Source organism: Sus scrofa, chromosome 5 (genome assembly GCF_000003025.6).
Source record: "Sus scrofa isolate TJ Tabasco breed Duroc chromosome 5, Sscrofa11.1, whole genome shotgun sequence".
NCBI classification, from domain to species: Eukaryota; Metazoa; Chordata; class Mammalia; order Artiodactyla; family Suidae; genus Sus; species Sus scrofa.
Window position 1 is genome coordinate 101,545,151 of NC_010447.5, and position 18,199 is coordinate 101,563,349.

The 18,199-nt window shown below is 39.8% G+C and overlaps 1 protein-coding gene across 1 annotated transcript in view; it reads left to right on the forward strand.

Moving 5' to 3' along the window:
- The window catches only part of PPP1R12A (protein phosphatase 1 regulatory subunit 12A), a 149,175-nt gene that overhangs the window by 54,869 nt on the left and 76,107 nt on the right, over positions 1 to 18,199 (forward strand). Inside the window, 1 exon segment of the mRNA XM_021092811.1 lies at positions 16,209 to 16,327. Coding sequence (XP_020948470.1) covers positions 16,209 to 16,327 — 119 coding nt within the window.

An 18,199-nucleotide genomic window follows, 5' to 3' on the forward strand; every position in this document is an offset into this window, starting at 1 on the left:
TTTGTTTTTTGCTTTTTCTGCCTTCTGAGATTCTTTTCTTAAATAATGACAATTATTTTTAGAAAACACAGTTCATCTCTAGTATATTCTGGGCTATTTGTTAAGGTGATGATAACCCAAAACCCTTCTTAAATGCATGATTATTTTTATCAGCATTATCTTTTTCAGTAACTGATTTCATTGATGACCGAGAGGAGTTAATGAAGTTTGAAATCCTAGTTTCCTTGGGTCTGGAAAAAATAATAGCGTGGTGGCTTTAGAGACAGGGTGAAAATACCTCCTAAACCAGAGCATTTATAGGGTAAAAGAAGGCTCTATTAATAATAATGTAAAAACTAAAGTTATAAACCCTGAATGACCTAGGAAAGTTGGGTCATTCTGCGAAGTCACATATTTGAAGTTAAATTTGTTTGCAAACCCTTGTTCTGCCATCCTTGAATGAGCCACTTAGCTTCTATGATTAGTATTATTTACAAAATGGGAATGATCTGGCTTCTTCCTAACTCTTATTTCTTACAATCTAATCCACATTTTTCACCCTGCCAATACTGTCCGCTGCTTTGAGCTCCCAAGTATGGCCTGCCCGTTCATATCCTTGTGTCTCTCTCATGGTGATTCATTTGCCTCCTTTCTCTCCTTGACCACCACCTGTCAGACTGCAGCTCATGTTAGGAATGGTCACTTCTTCCAGAGACCTTTCTCATGTTCCTGGCTGGCTCGTCAACTCTTAACCTGTCGGTTGTTTACGTGCTTCTTTACCAGCTGCATTTTGCACAGAATCGTACTGATTCGGCCTTACTGAACGGGGAGGTGAGACACACGGTGAAGCACGAATAGTTTACTATGAGGATTTGGGGAAGGTCTGGATACAGTGAGTCCTAAATGTTTGACCTCTGCTGGAAATAGGAGAACGGAAGAAAGTGAGGCTACAGTTTAGAGTCTAGACAGTTAGCACTTTCACTTTTGGTCTGTAACCTCGCAAAAGCCAGGTTGAATAGATGGATGATGGCTCTTTATGTTCTGATTCTCTTATCTCGTCTTTTCACCAGAATAATTATTCTCAACGTCTCCCCGCTTTGAGTAAGGTAGAAGTCTTAGGGAAAACTAAAAATAGACATTGTTTAATAATGCCCCTGTAATTTAATTAAGTAATTTAAGCGTTTAGTTCACCAGAGTGAGTTAAAGGAAGAATAAATGAAGGGAGTTTGGGAAGTGTAATGTTCGTGGCCAGCATATGCGTTGTTTCACTGAATGCTAACGGGTCATACATCGAAATGTGTGCCTCACCGTCATCCACCTGCTTTGGTATGTGCCGAGTTGGTAGTGTCATGCACTGAATCTTGTCCCCACAAAATTCGTATTTCGAAGGGCTAACGTGAAGACCCTCGGAATGTGACTCTGTAGATGGAGCCTTTAAAGAGATAATTAAGTCAAAATGAGGCCTTTAGGATGGGCCCTAATTCAGTCTTACTGTATCTTTATAAGATGTGGAAATTTGGACACAGAAAGTGAAACCAGGGGCTTGCACACAGAGAGAAAAAAACAAAATAAGGCCACTGCTAGAAGGTGGCCATTCCTGAGCTAAGGGGAGAAGAAACCAGGCCCCTTGAGGAGCACATGCATTTAATTGATGTATGTCAGTCCGATGCAGTTTTTATCCTTATTGATTAGCAAATTGTACCATGTTTGATCAACAAGAATCTCTTCATACTGGCTTTTAAGACCTTGGGCTGTGACTCATAAAGTAGTCTTTAAAAGCTTTGTTGCCCTCTGATATTTCGAAATGTTCCAGACTCTTTTTTTATATTTCCTGCCCTGGTTCTGGAGTTGCCGTTTCTCTGAGGAGCTGTTTCTTATCATGGGTGCTGGAAGGGCTCGTTGCTGCAGGGCTGATCATTCAAATTCTCATTCAGCACCAAGGCATCTTTGTTTAACCTGTCTTTTAGCAGTATTTCTTTTCTCCCTTACTTCATTGCCAGGAACTGTAGAATTAAATAACACAAAACTACTAATTGGCTTTGTCATACATTACACATACATTTAGACTGCTTATAATAATACAACCAACAATAATGATTACTGAAAGCAATTTAAAGATTTGGTGGTTTTTTTATTTATTTTTTTTTTTTTGGCAGGATGAAGGGGGTGACATTTCTTTTTGTCCTTAGGGCATCCTGCTTGGAATGTACCATCAAATTACTGAGTGCGTTGAAGTCACTTGGAATAGTTCTTTTCTTTGTGATTATGCCGCTAAGTATACCATTAAGTTCATTGTTTAATTTATTTCTCTTAAGAGTTTGCTTACTAATTTTGTTTTATAATTACATAAAGTACCAGGTTCTAATGGCAGTTCCTACTCTACCGGCTCTATTTCCTTTGAGTAACATTTAAAAATTTTATATTTTATCCCACTTTGTGCTTTAATACAAGTATTCTTCTCCTATTGTAGATAAAGAATATCATGCACTATTTCTTCACTTTTCTTAAACAGATGTTTAAGGAATGCTTTTATCCTGAGTAGTTTTAATATTTGTATTAAAATTTTCTAGTAGTAGAGAAAATTGACCCTGTATATAGGTAGCATTATGTAGACTAGAATATTCTTAATAGAATGGAATATTAATTAATCAGTATGTTTAATATAATTTTCTTAATGTTTGTAGTAGTTTTGAAGACATTGCTATTGAAGATGTCATATCATTGCAAAATACTGGTAGTGGCATTCAGTAGTAGCATTTTCCTGATCTTATTTACAGCATGGAAAAAGTTTCATTAGCTTTGTCATTTGCTCATTAAAGAGTCAGCTAATTGAGGATATAACTGTTTAGACTATTTGTGGTGGCTTATTTATGGCATGGCTTTTCTTTTTCATTATAACCTTTGTTTCAGAAGCATCCCACAGAATTCTCTAAATTTCTTTTGGCTTACCCTTCAAAATATATCTAGCATCTAAATATTTTATCACCTCTTTTCATATCTCCCTGGTCCTGGACACTGTTGTTCTTCACTGGAATCACTGCATTTGGAATTATTCTCACCGTAATCCCCCTCTTCCCTTCATCTGTTTTCTGCACAGCAGCCAAAAGGATCCTTTTAAAATATTGCAAGGAGAATGACATCATGGTTTTATTCGAAGCCCTTCGCTCGCCAGTGGGTTCCTAATGCATTTAAAAGCCAGAGTTTTGGCGTTTGACCCTCTGTTACCTCTCTGATGTCATTTTTCTACTCCTCTCTCGGCTCTCTCTGTTACAGCCAGACCAGTCCCCTTGCTGAGCCTTGAAACAAACTAGGCGCCTTGCTTCATAGTCTGCACCTGCTGATTCCTCTGTCTGAAATTCAATAATGTTGTTATTTTTGGTGGAAGAATCAGAAATTCTTACCAACTTAGGAACTATATAAACTGCACTACCATGCCTGTGGGAGTCAAGCTCAGGAATCAGACAACTCTATTTTTAATGGTAACTCGGCCAGCTAATCATTGTTAACTTTAGACTAATTATCAACGTCTCCAAACCTCTGTTGCCTCATCATTAAGATGGCAACGTTAACGCTTGTCCCACTTCATAAAATTATTGTGAAGGTTAGATGAGATAGTGTTTATAAGACACTTGACCCACTATGGCACATATTTAGTGTTATGTGAAGTTCGCGGAATTGCTTGTTATTTATTATAATACTATTTTTAGTTTCTACTTTTAGTGCAAGGTAGCTGTGCTCCAGTGCTCCTAGATTATTTAATAAGGAAAACTGGCATCATTTGGTCTTAGGCTGGACCAGAGTAGACGAGAGGAGCACGGGAGAGTGAAGTAGTCGTTTGTCACACCTACTTGATACGCGGTTATTGGGCCCAAGGAGAGTTGGCAGATTCACGTGTTTCAGTTCTACTTACATATTTCTTGCTAAGAATGATACATTGTTAGTGTACAGCAGGCTATGTATTTTGATTAGAAGTCTTAGAACATGAAACTGAATCTAGGATCCTCTGAAAATACTAAAATTTTATTGGTGAGATACTTATTATATCATAGTATACTTATATCATAAGTATATCATAATATATTATGCTGGTAAGATGTATTTGTCCAAAACTAGTATTTTAACAGCTCTGTGGTAATATTCATTGGTATTTCCATTTCACAATCAGACCTAGACCCTCGTTCTCAAGACTCAAATTCTAATATTTTTCCATGGTGTCGTCTCCTGTAGTAGTGTCAGTGTCACTTCTGTTTACACCGGTTGAATTGAAAGTCCACCAAAAGTTAGTGTGTGTTCTGGTCTTTTAAGGCTGCTCCGCTTGTTAGTAATTATGTAATTAGATAGGTCAAAACTGATGAAATGAGTCCCCAAAAAAACATATTGCTGTGATATTTTGGAAAGATTTGGTCAAGGCAAGGCCCTAAAAATATAATTGTTGTTTAATTAGATGTGGATGCAACAACTGAAAGATTGAAAAAGAGGAGTTCCCGTCGTGGCGCAGTGGTTAACGAATCTGACTAGGAACCATGAGGTTGCGGGTTCAATCCCTGGCCTTGCTCAGTGGGTTGACACCCGGCGTTGCGTGAGCTGTGGTGTAGGTTGCAGACGCGGCTTGGATCCCGCGTTGCTGTGGCTCTGGCCGGTGGCTACAGCTCCGATTCAACCCCTAGCCTGGGAACCTCCATATGCCGCAGGAGCGGCCCAAGAAATAGCAACAACAACAACAAAAAAAGACAAAAGACAAAAAAAAAAAAAAAAAAAAAAAAAGATTGAAAAAGAAAAACAATCTAGGATTATATACTCTGATCGCTTTTCTGTTGACTTCAAGTATTTTGCTTCACTTTAAGATGCATTCAAGTCATAGTGTGTTGTGAGTGTCCTTCAGGCAAGAAAGGCAGCATGAATTTAAGTCGTTGGAGACATTCTCCAGTGTCTTTTAGGCTGATGTAAATGTCTTACTTGCATTTATTTATTTTCTTATATGTATTATTTTTTACAATTCCCTAATTCAGTCAGCTTTTCTGGTCAGCCAAGTAAGTACTAGTCCTAGTTGCATTGGATCAAAGCGCTTCTCCGGAGCCATAGTTTTTTGAGGAGAGGAACGCCGGTGGCTTATGGAGAGAGTAGCTGATGGGGCTGGAAGTGGGACCTGGGGCTACAGCACAGAGGAATTGGTATGCCTTGCTGACTTTGTCCATTAGTGGTGATGCATTTTTAGGAAATGATGATCCTTCAGGAAGACATTGCTTGACAGATGAGGGAGTTTGGACAAGAGAGCTAGGGCAGTGACAGTGGACTTGGAATTGGGGCAGATCTGAAAGAAATTTGGGAAGTAAAATTAGTAAGACTTGGTGTGATTCACTGGCTCTAGGTAGTAAGGTAAGAGGAGAAATCAAAGCTAAGTAATAATGCTGATTGTAGCTAACACTGAGTGCTTACTGTTTGCAGGTCACTGCTCCAAGTCCTTTAACTGTACATCATTCGGCCACCCTAACAAGTGCACGAGAGTGTGTGGCTCATCATTCGGCCACCCTAACAAGTGCACGAGAGTGTGTGGCTGCCACCACCCCACAGGCCCAGATGCACAACTCCAAACCCTCAAAACTAAAAAAATGTCACAATAAATTGTAAGTTTGGTGTAGCCTCTTTGGCAACAAACTGGCTTAAACTCACATGAGGCTATTTGTAGTCTTCGGTTACCCCACGTACTGTACATTTATTTTTTGTAAAAGTACTAATGTGCTTTGGTTTCAAAGTACTGCCTCAGATTCGGTGGGGTGTTCCGCAACCTATACTGTTTCCAAAATATGAAAAATTTTGAAATTTGTGTTTGAATGAGTGATGGTTGGCCTGTACTATTATTTTATAGATGAGGAAATTCAGTCATGGAGAGAAATCGCACAGGAATTGGCAGAGCTAAGTCTTGAACCTAGACAGTCTGACTTTTCAATCATGCACTTTAAGACACCACACAGTTCTGTGTCCTTTTCAAGGCTTTGAAATTGGGGAAGGGATGCCGTTAAACGTATTGAGGGATGTGAAAAGCAAGACTGAGGGCAGCAGGGACGAGAGCGTAGTGGAATGTGGGTAAATAGGCCCAGTTTGAGATGCCAGTTGGAAAAGTACAGTAGGAACCCGGAATGTTTTGGGGTGTGTTTGTAAGGCATTTACTGGATTTCATCCAATCTAAGATGTCCCCATTGTAACACAGTCTCATTATTTATGTCCCAATTTAAAAAGTGTTCAAAAAGTCAGGTTATAATGCATTGTGTATTGGTTTTTGTTTTTAATACCTTGGGTTTCTGTCGTGTGTGTCCCCCCTGTTCCCCCTCCCCTCCCCCCCAGTATCATTCTCTATGTAATTGTGGTGTCTCAGATGCAGCATTGCTTAAAAATGTTCTGTTGTTGCCTTTGGAATTTTCCCCTAAGCCACTGATAGCTTTATGCAAGTTTTGATGTGTTTTTGATCTTATTACAAGGTATCAACAGAACGTTTCAGACAACATCCAGGAAGATATTTTAAATATCTTTTGAGCTCAATAAGGAGGATTTCCCTGCACATAAATTGAAGTGAAAACAATATGAATATCTGACCAGGGTTGCATGAGGACAGGTAATGACTACCATGCTTTGGCCATTATCCATCGTTAAGACACTACTGATTGTAAGATCGGTTGTAGAAGGTTTCGGCAATATTAAAATAGGAGGAAAGTGTACGTCTTAGAACTATTACGCAGAGTAGGATTTTTGCCCCTGGGAATTGGGAGTTGTATTAATTAATTAAGATAGTGTATGTAATTGATTTTAATAAACAGATATGCATTTTTTTAGGAGTTACTGCATGATTGAAAAAGTGTAGTCACTGCTCTGGGGAATAATTGAGAGAATAAGAAATGCTGAAGACAGAACCTTCAGGATTTCCTCTTAAAGGTAGCTTCGCAAAGAAAAGAGAGGAATTTAAATGCTTCCCCACATTTTGAATTTTTTTTCCAGCAAATGACAATCCAGGTACTTAGACAACTGGAAAAGATAGCCCACTTTCCTAAACAGATTTATTTCTCTCACAAGTGTTAGTCTGTTATTTGGTAGTGGCATAGTTAATTGTATCTGTAGCATAATTGTGAAACTGTAATGTCAGAAATTAAGCTAAGTATTTGGCAGGGTATCAGGACCACTAACATGGGGCTAATATGATTTTATAATAATACAATATGTAATATAATAATAATATAATAATATAGTAAAATAATATAATGTATAATATAAAGGTTATAAATAATATAACCTTTCACCTGTGGGATTTGACAAAATGAAATTTTTTTAAGATTAAAATTGGTAATATAAATATTATAATTTCTTACAATTAAAAATGAGAATCTCTGCTTCCGGGAAAATAGAATAGACATGCTTTTCTCTACTCTTCCTCCTAAGTACAACTGAAAACCTTGAATATTGTGTATAAAACAAAAGATTCTGAAACATGGAGAGAAGGCAAGCAGCTAGGGATCTCAGGACCAAAGAAAGGCATGGGAGTGAGTATCCTGACGTTTCCTTTTGCCTCATATATCCAACCTTTGGAACTGAGAAAGCCAATAACCTGGAAGTGCCAATGGTCACAGACCAAAAAAGCCCCAACAAAAGCCTCTCCTAGCCAAGTACTAAGAGAAGGGCACCCTAAAAATCCTTTAAAAAAATAAATACTTTCTCCAGCCAAGAATCACTGAAAGAAACCTTGGTCCCACCCACACTCTTATTATCAAAGGCTACATTGGCAGCATGGAGTTCCGCATTGCCAGGCTATAATGAGGTGCCCTAGCACCCCTACTGTCACGATGTCAGATTAGACCAGATACTGAGCCACCCAAGATTTTCATCAGGTCATCAGCCAGCCCCTCCCCTAACTTGTCCTGGAGTCCATGTGGGAAGCCTGGACTTAGACCCCCACGCAGCAGTAAAGAGGAGCTCCTACTCCTCCCGACTCAGGTGGAGTCAGAAGAGCCCTGGTGGAGAAAATACTTTCACCCCCACCCGTCAGTGGCGAGGTCTGCCTTCCTCCCCTTAAGGTGTCACTTAGAGGCCACACAGGTGTGGTAGTGAGGCACCCATAGCCTTCTCAGCCAGGGGGGTATCAGTGAAAGCTTGGTGCGGAGTCAGAAGTAGCAAGGAGCTGCCCCATCTCTGGTGTCCTTGGCGGCTGAGTGGGAAACCCGAACACCCAGCTCTGCCTGCCGTACCTACCTGCCATGATGAGGTCTCACCTCCGCTTTCTTCTGCTAGACTAGGGCCAAACATAGCTAACATAAAGGATTTAAACGAGATTTAGAGTCTCCTAACCTAATGCCCAGTGTCCAGATTTCAATTGAAAATCAGTTAGCATGCCAAGGAAAATCTCAGATTGAATGAGAAAGACAATAGAGACCAACATTGAGATGACAGAGATACTAATCTTCAAGTTACACGGCAAAGACTATGGAGCAGCTATCACAAAAATGCTTCAGCAAGCAATTACAGTCATGCTTGAAACATGGAAAAAAGGTCCCAGCCAAAAAAAAATCTGCAAAGAAATAGACAATATGAAGAGCCAAATGGATATTTTAGAACCTGAAAAATCCACTAACCAAAGTAAGTAACAGATGGACTCAAGAGCAGAATCCGGGGGGAGGGATAGAAGAAAGAATTGGTGAACTGAAAAATAGAACATTAGAAATGACCAGATCTGAGCAAGAGAGCGAACATAGACCAAAATAAAACGATCAGAACCCCGGGGGCCTGGAGAACGACCCTAGAGAACTGCCGCTTATGTCATTGGAGCCCCGGAAGAGGACAAAGAGGGCATGGCCGGCAAAGTATTGAAGGAAATGATAAATGATGGCTAAAAACTTAAACTTGGTGAAAGAAACCTACAGATTGAAGAAGTTTAACAAATTCCAAGCAAGATAAAGCAAAGCAGTTCTGAAAACTAAAGACAAAGTAAAATCTTGAAAGCAATGAGAAAGAAGCTATGCCATTGAATATAGCAGGGGACCTTGCTATAGAAACCATGCAGGCCAGGAGGAAGGGGCACAGCACTTGTCAGGTGCCGAGGGAGCGAACTGTGTTCTTGTAAGGAAAACCTGAGCAGGGCCTAGGTCAGAACTTCTGTTTGAATTCTTACTGTTAAAATTATTTTCAGGAGTTCCCGTCGTGGCGCAGTGGTTAACGAATCCGACTAGGAACCATGAGGTTGCGGGTTCGTTCCCTGCCCTTGCTCAGTGGGTTAACGATCTGGCGTTGCCGTGAGCTGTGGTGTAGGTTGCAGATGCGGCTCGGATCCCGCGTTGCTGTGGCTCTGGCGCAGGCCAGTGGCTACAGCTCCGATTGGACCCCTAGCCTGGGAACCTCCATATGCCGCGGGAGCGGCCCAAAGAAATAGCAAAAAGACAATTAAAAAAAAAAAATTATTTTCAACTATTTTTTATTGTGGTACAGAACTTCAAAAATGAAATAGCAGAGTGCGTTCCCATTGAGGATATGTAAGATTATTTGCACTTTTGGTATTTTTAACTTTTTTTGTTCAGAGACTTTCAAAAGAAAATAGCATTTATTTTTGAAGTTAATAGTATATTGTCCTATTTACCCATCTTTGAAAAGTTCGGGTAGCTTAGTTTTCATGGTTTTTGTCTCATAGGATGGCGTCGAGTAATCCATTTGGATTTTCAGAAAACAGCTATTTCATTGGTATTCTGACTTGGTGATTTTTATTGTAGTAAAAGCATAATATTAAATTTACCATCTTAGGAGTTGCCATGTGGCACAGCAGGTGGCCCAGCTTTGATCCTTGGCCCAGGAATTTCCACATGCCACAGATTTGGCCAAAATAAAATAAATTTACCATCTTAACCATTTTTAAGTGTGCAGTTTAACAGTGTTAAGTATTGTTTTGCAACAGATGGCTAGAATTTTTTATCTTCAACACCAGACTTACCTGATATTTCCCCTTCCCTCTTCGCTTAGCCCTCCTTAGCCTTTCTATTTTCTGTTTCTGTGATTTTTGACAACTTTACATACTTCATATGAGTGGAATCCAACCGCATTCAGCCTTTTGTGATTGGCCTATTTTGTTTGCCGTAATGCCCTTGGGGTTCATCTGTGTGACAGAACTTTTTATAAGGCTGTACTGATCTTTTCAATTTTTTTAAATTCATGTATTAGTATTAACTACATGAAAAATCCAAGTATTGGTTAAAACAACTTTTTTTTTTTTTTTTTTTTTTTCGATTTTAGGGCCGCACCTGCGGCATATGGAGGTTCCCAAGCTATGAGTCCAATCAGAGCTACAGTTGCTGGCCTATGCCACACTCCACGGCCACACCAGATCCAGGCCGCGCCTACGACCTATGTCATAGTTTACGGCAAAACCGGATCCTTAACCCACTGAGCAAGGCCAGGGATCGAACCCACAACCTAATGGTTCCTTCTCAGATTGGCTTCTACTGCACCACAGTGGGAATTCCCTTTTTGTTTTGTTTTATTGGGCTGCAGCCGCAACATATGGAGGTTCCCAGGCTAGAGATCGAATCAGAGCTGCACCTCTCGGCCTACACCACAGCCACAGCAACACCAGATCCAAGTCGAGTCTGTGACCTACACTACAGCTTATGGCAACGCTGGGTCCTTCCCACTGAGGAAGGCCAGGGATCAAACCCGCATCCTCACAGATCCTAGTTGGGTTGGTTAACTGCTGAGCCACGAAGGGAACTTAAAACAACTTCTTGATACTAGTTTTCCTTCGGTAAAAAGAAAACAATATGTATCTAGTCGCTTACGATGGAGCGTGATGATGTGAGAAAAAAGCATGTATGTATGTATGTGTGACTTGGTAGAAAATTGACAGAACACTAAACCAACTACAGTGGGGAAAATCATTTAAAAAAAGAAAACTGTGTACATTAAATGTGTAAATGTGGACATTGAATATATTCAGCTCTTGCTGATGAAATTTCTCTTCGATCACTATTTTCTCATTAGCTTTCTTGTCTTTTTCTTTTTTCTTTTTCTTTTTAGGGCTGCATTTGTGACATATGGGAGTTCCCAGGCTAGGGGCTGAATCAGAGCTGCAGCTGCCAGCCTACATACGCCACAGCCACACCACCACCAGGTCCAAGCTGCATGTGTGAGACCTGCGCCACTGAGCAAGTCCAGGGATCAAACCCCCATCTTCAGGGAGACTATGTCAGTTCTTAACCTATTGAGCTGCAGTGGAAACTCCTCATTAGCTTGTAAGTTAAAGATAAAGTTTTATTTAAAAGATCAGCTTTTTAAAATGAGCCACTTCTCAATCTCTCTACAGTTTGTTTTTAAATAAAACTCAAAATCCAAGATAATTAATAGACTGTCAAAATTTGTCTTACAAACTCAGTTAACACTGAATCAATCTACCCTAGATAGAGTCCTACCCACTCATCTAATAAACCACATCCAAGTTGCAACCAGTAACTTGGTTGACAACCTCACACTTTTTCTTAGATTTTTAAATTAAAACCTTGCAAATAATTTTGCAAATAATTTTGTAAAAATCCTTTTGGATTATATCTTGATTTTGAGGTTTGTTGTCCAATTACTTATTGACTTAAGCTTCTAGATTATTATAAAACTCAGTAAACCTGGCAGTTTATCGTTTTTCACTTCAATAATTTATGATTTTTATCATTCACTTGGTGGCATCTCTTATGTTAGCCTCCTTTGTATTGCTTGAGGAAATCATTAACTATTGTTTGAGTAAATAAAAGCCTGTTTCTGTTTTTGGTTTTTTTGTTTGTTTGTTTTTTTACCCTGAAGCATTCAAAAAAATTGCTTATCTGAGAAACAGCCTGATATTCTGACTTTCAGTTTGGGACTTCTGTGTGAGATCTTTGTGGGTTTTTTTTCCCCCGAAAAATCTTTAAATAAATACGGTGTATTTTTTCCTAATCAGCGGTCCCCAAAGGTGCTTATAATACCTCAGCTTTTTTTTTGTTCTGAAAGATGTCTAGCTGTCTGTTTTCAGTATCTCCAAGGGTTCCACAAAGTGAATTTCTGGTGTTCCGGATAGCCTGTGTTTTGTTTCATATCGTCTTTAACATTGCTTTCTAAATGTGATGATTTTGCTTCATGTAGTAGCAGATTTTATTTTTAGACATTAACTTATTCAAACTTCGCACAGCCCTGCAAGTCATCTCTAAACTAGTTTTCAGATGTTTTGCGTTAACGAGTATCAAACAGCTGTCAAGAGACAGAGATGGGAACCAAACTCAGAAAGTCTGCAGAACTTAAATGTTCTTTGAATGCCCTTTTGAGATTATTGATGGCAAATGAGAATTAATGCCCTGGGGTTCTATTTATTTGTCTTTTTTTTTTTTTTAATTTGCACTTGAAATGTAGTTCTGGAGTGCGGGAGAGATTTGAATTGTGTGCATACATGTAGATACCTAAACCTTTGGCTCAGGGCTTGCTCCAGGGCCTACTTCCTGCCAGCAGTTTTCAGAACTTTACTCTTGTTAGTTTCTTTTGACATCCGTCCTGTTTATATGATTTTGGATTGTCTGTGTTTGGATTTGACCTGGTATTTCCTTGAGACTTTGCTTCCCTCTGCTACAAGCACTGAAGCCACTCTGGGGTCTTTTTATTCTGTCTTTATATCCTTTGAGTAATTTCTAATACCTAAGCAAAATATAAATGGTTTTATGTTAATATTTCTGATTGTTCGATTGAGATTTTTCCTAGCAAAGTGTTCCCCTGGAGCACAGTGCAGATTCTGCTCCATTCTTCTCATTTTTTTTTTGCTCCAGATTCTTTCATTTATTTTGGTATACAGATGTTCCTCATAAGTTTTATGTTACATTTTTTACAGCTGTGAAACAGAAAAGGTGGTTTCACTTCAAGTTTGACTTGTTTGTAGATCACAAAAATGAAATATTACTTTGTACACACGGAGAGATGTTTACAGCTTTTACTAAAAGTGTAAAATGACCAAGGTTCACAATGTCCTGGTCACCATTTCTATGCTCTGACATATAAATACACACACACACACACACACACAAATTTGCTGCAGAAAACTGGGATAACAAAAAATCTCCCCCCAGAAAACCTAACTAATACGAATTCCTCTAAGGCCACCCCTGCAGGTAGTTGCCACTGACGCCAGTTAGTGTTCTTTGCTTCCTCTCTTCCTCCTCCTCTGTGTGTATGGCTTGTAAAAGTTACAGCTCTGCATCGGTGCAGACAACTGGTTGGTAAAGTCCTTAAAGCAAAAGGTGACGGATACGACTTGATAGAACATTTAAACTTCAGTCAAGTACAAAACACTGTAAAAAGAAGGTTGGTTTGTTTGTTTTAATGTGGTGACAATATGGAAGAATATTGGTGGCACATCTAGAGTCAGGCGTAGGGAATAACTTGGCTGTTGTGTATCAGTAAAATCCACCGCCATCATCACATCACACACGTTAAGAACTGCAGTCTGTCGTCGACGCCGTCCTTGCCACTGCTTCTCTTATCCCACTGACCTCTAGTACCTCATAGATGTCTCCGAAGGGCATTCGTTTCCTCCATCAGATTCAGGCTTCCAACGTAATGCTTTTCTACTGCTGCGGGAGTTCCCGCGCTGGTCTGCCTACTTGCATTTTTTATCCATTCTATTTTTTCCCCACACTGTACAAAGAGATCCTTTTTAAACACATACCTGATCATTTAAGGATCTTACTCAATCAGCACTCACTGACCTTGGCGGGGGTGGGGGAGGGTGCTCCGTCCTTGAGTTGTGCTCAGGAAAATCAACCAGGCCCCCGTCTGGCCATACACCTTCCTGTAACGGGGCTTGGTGCCTTGCGTGCTCTCTTCTGGAGCGTACTTTACTTCCACTGTCTCACGGTACCATCCCCACCCCCGGTTACTAATCCGCTTGTCCTGTCATCCACTGGTAGACAAGTCTATCACAGGCATCAGAGTTTAAGTGTATTTTGGTAATGGATCCAGCTCACTTTCTGGACTGTGAGGTCTTTGAGAGGAAGATCTACATTAGGCTTTGCTTATCGTTGTGTTCCTGGCCCATGACATAGTGCTAGATGCGTAGTAGCACCTGTCTTAGTCAGTTTTGGCTGCTATACGAAAATGACGTAAACAAGAAGCTTAAACAACAGGCGTTTGTTTTTCGCAGTTCTGGAGATCGAGGGTCCAAAATCAAGGTGCCGGCCAGTTCTGTGTCTGCTGAGGGCCCTTGTCCTGGCTTGCGGGTGGCTGCCGTCTTGCTGTGTCCTCTGCGCAGAAAGACAGTGAGCTCTGGTCTCTTCTTCTTTAAAAACATTGATCCTGTCGTAGGTTTAGATTAGGTTTAACTTCATCTAAACCTAATCACCCCCCCATCAAAGGCCTACATTCTGATACCTTCATATTGGTGGGTGGGGTTTCAGCATGAATTTTGGAGGAACACAAAATCATTCAATCTATAGCGACACCCCGTAAGTATATATTGAGTTAATGAACACGTTAGAAATAAAAGCAAAAGACGTAAATAGAAGTTGACAAAAAGAGAAAATACAATTGCTGGTAAGCATATCTAGATATTTTCCACCTCATTTATAATCAGGAAATAACAAATTAAAACAATGATAAGATGTTTTAGTCCCATGATGTTGAAAACAGTTTTAAAGATTGGTAAAGTGTGATCCAGCTATATTGTGGAATATTTTTCAACTATAGAGGGAAATGTTGCATTTATTTAAATTAATGTCATTAATAAATAATAATAAATTGATGTCATTAACTTTTGTTTTACCAAAAGAACCTCAGAAGTGACTGAGTATATTTGTTTACATAGCAAAGGTACCTGAACTATATTTACCATGCTGTTAACAGTGTATCTCTCTAGGGGAGAAACTTAATAATAGAAGAAGTGTAACAAATTTTTTTCCTTTTTTCTTCCTTTTTCCCCCTCCACCATTTTTATAATAGGAATATTTTCATGTAGCTTGTAAAACAATTACAAATAATAATAGACCGTGATGGAAAATAATGTAAAAACAAATGTGTGTGTGTGTATGTACGACGGAGTCACTTTGCTGTGCATAGAAATTTACATTATAAATCAACCATACTTTAATTTTTTTCAAAAGACCTTAAAATAGATTGATTAGGGACAGAAAAAAAGGAGCCAGTCTCTGCATATACAAAAATAAAAGCAGGGATTCCAGAAGAACTATGGACAGTTCCATGCTGTTGGAGCCTAAAGTGTGACACAGGGAAGAGGAATGAGGATGAAAAAGCCAGAATCAGATCCATAATGGCCATGTATGTTTTCTCCTAGCGTGGTGCAATTATTCACAAAATTTTAAGCTGGGAATTGACTCGTGTCATGTTAAACAGATGAGTCTGGGAGATGTTTAGTTGCCACAGAGGAAGAGATTCATAACCACTTTGTATCTGGATCCCCTTGGCAGGTTTGACCAAAACCTATGAAAAGTTCTTAGTATTGTGTTTCGGTTGCATAAAATGAAGTACTGAGTACAAAGTATCTATGTGCTTCTTTAGTAACATAGTAAATAAAAAGACCAAGTAGTTGGTCAGATTCATTTTAAAACAGTGATGAGCAGAAACAGTATTTTAAGATATTTGCATCAACTGAATAACTTTCTGAATTACATCCATAGACCCAGGTTAACTGTTGCTGGGAGTTCCTTTGTGGCTCAGCAGATTAAGAACCTGATGTTGTCTCTCTGTGGATGTGGCTTCAATCCCTGGCCTCTCCTGGGGTCAAGGATTGGCATTGCTTTGGCTGTGGTGTAGGCTGGCACAGCTGCTGCTCTGATTCAGCCCCTCACATGGGAGCTTCCGTGTGCCACAGTTACAGCCATCAAAAGAAAAAGAGCTATTGCTCTTGGCATGAAACTAGGAGCAGGGAGATAAGCTAGGAAACCAGTCGGTATGGAGAAAGTGAAAATCTTAATGGGGACAGTGTGAAATGACCCTATAGAAGACTTAAAGTATTAAAAATAACATTTTTGTTTTAGTTAACGTGTGCATTGTAGAAAAATTAGGAAATACAGAATTTTAAAGAAAGAAAATAGGCTTTATGGTAGTTTCTTACAGCTTAAATCACATCACACGTGTTCTCGTCTTGGTTTTACTGCCCTCCTCTTGCTTTCCACGTTGCTGTGCATCTAGTCTGGTTTCGCTGATAGCGTCACTGCCTGACTCTCTTCCTTTTGATGGTACAGGTTTTTGATTGGTCAGGGAGCACATGTGGGAGCTGTGAACAGTGAAGGAGATACACCTTTAGACATTGCTGAGGAGGAGGCCATGGAGGAGCTGCTTCAGAATGAAGTCAATCGGCAAGGTAACGAAAACCAATCCAAATGGAAAACATGTGTAAGACTATTTTGTAAAGAATAAGACACTTGACTTCTTCAGTAAATAATTGCTGATATTAAAAGACAGTCATAATTTGAATGGGAAAAAAATCGGCTTACCTAACACTATGTGCAGTACGATTCTTTCTACTTGGAAAAATATGTGATTCATAACTCTGTTATCTTGTCAGTATTTTTAAAGTTGAAAGAAGTATCATAAGTGGTAAGATCAAAGCATGAAATTATTTGGTAATAAAAGCTTTGGAAAGAAAGAAAACAGGCAAAAGGGATAAGAAGTGTACACGGGGAATGAAACACATGGCAGATTTAAATAGAGCCGCTCAGAAGCCCTCACTGATAAGGTGGTGTTACGATCAGAACGTGGCGATGGAATCAGTCTTGTAGATCTGGGGAGAGGACTCGTGCACAGAGAGAGCAGCGAACTCAAGGATGGGAGAGTGCTGGTGTATTCAGAGGAGCAGCTTTGAGGGTGACGGATGTGCCTGGAGCGGAACAGGGAAGGGGCTTGGAAGGAGATGACGTCACAGATGCAGCAGTGAACCCTGTCACGTGAGGCTCTGTGAAAGGCTTTTAGCTTTTCCTCCGATCGCAGTAGGGCGTCTGCATGGATCGAGATGGGGGGGGCATGATTTGACTTCCTTTAGTCAGGATCTCTGGGGCTGTTGTGTTGAGAATACACTGTAGGAAGATAAAGGCAGAAGTAGGGTGGTAGTTGACAAAATGATGAGAAAAGGTTGGATTTTAGATATAATTTTAAAGATTTGGCCGGAAAGATTATTGGGTGGGTGATTCAGTGTAGAGTGTGTAAGAAAAAAGAGAAGATTCTAAGATTTTTGATTTGAGTAACTAGATGGGTGAAGTTTTTATGAGAGATGTGAATATTGTAGGAAGAGGTAAGTTTTGTAGGGAGAGTTCAGAGGTTCATTTTTCAGACATGCTAAGTTTGTTTGGCTGGTTAGCTGTCCAAGCAGTTGAATGTGTTAGTAGTGAAAGGTGCAAGCTGGAGATGAAAGTGTGAGAGACGTCAGTTTATAAATGAAGAGTGATTATGGATGGAATTTCTTTTATTAGTGTTCTAATACTAATTGTAATCATTGCACAACTCTGCAAATTTACTAAAAACCACTGAAATGTGTACTTTACTTTTTTTATGACCTGAGCTATAGGATCTGGAAATTCCCAGACCAGGGACTGAATCCGCAGCTGGGAACACCTATGCAACACTAGATCTTTTTTTTTTCTTTTTTCTTTTTCGTCTTTTTTGTCTTTTTAGGGCCGCACCCATAGAATATGGAAGTTCCCAGGCTAAGAGGCAAATCAGAGCTGTAGTTACCGGCCTACACCACAGCCACAGCAACGCATGGTCCAAGCCTCATCTGCAACCTACACCACAGCTCACGGCAATGCTGGATCCTTAACCCACTGAGCAAGGCCAGTGATCAAACCTGCCTCCTCATGGATGCTAGTCAGATTCATTTCTGCTGAGCCACGACAGGAACTCCCAACACTAGATCCTTTAATCCATTGCACTAAGCTGGGGATCAGACCCGTACCTACCAGCAACCCAAGCCACTGCAGTCAGATTTGTAACCCCCTGAGCCACAGCAGGCACTCCTTTACTTTAAATAATGTGTGAAATACATCTCGATAAAGATGTCTGTGTGTATGTGTGAGTGTATCTGTATAATCCAGCAGTTCCTCTTCTGGGCGTAATCCCCAAGAACTAAAAGGTTTCAAAGAGTCTTCTGTACACCCGTGTTTATAACAGCATTATTTACAATAACGAAAAGATGGGAGACACCAGTGTCCATCAGTGGATAAATGACTAAACAAAATGT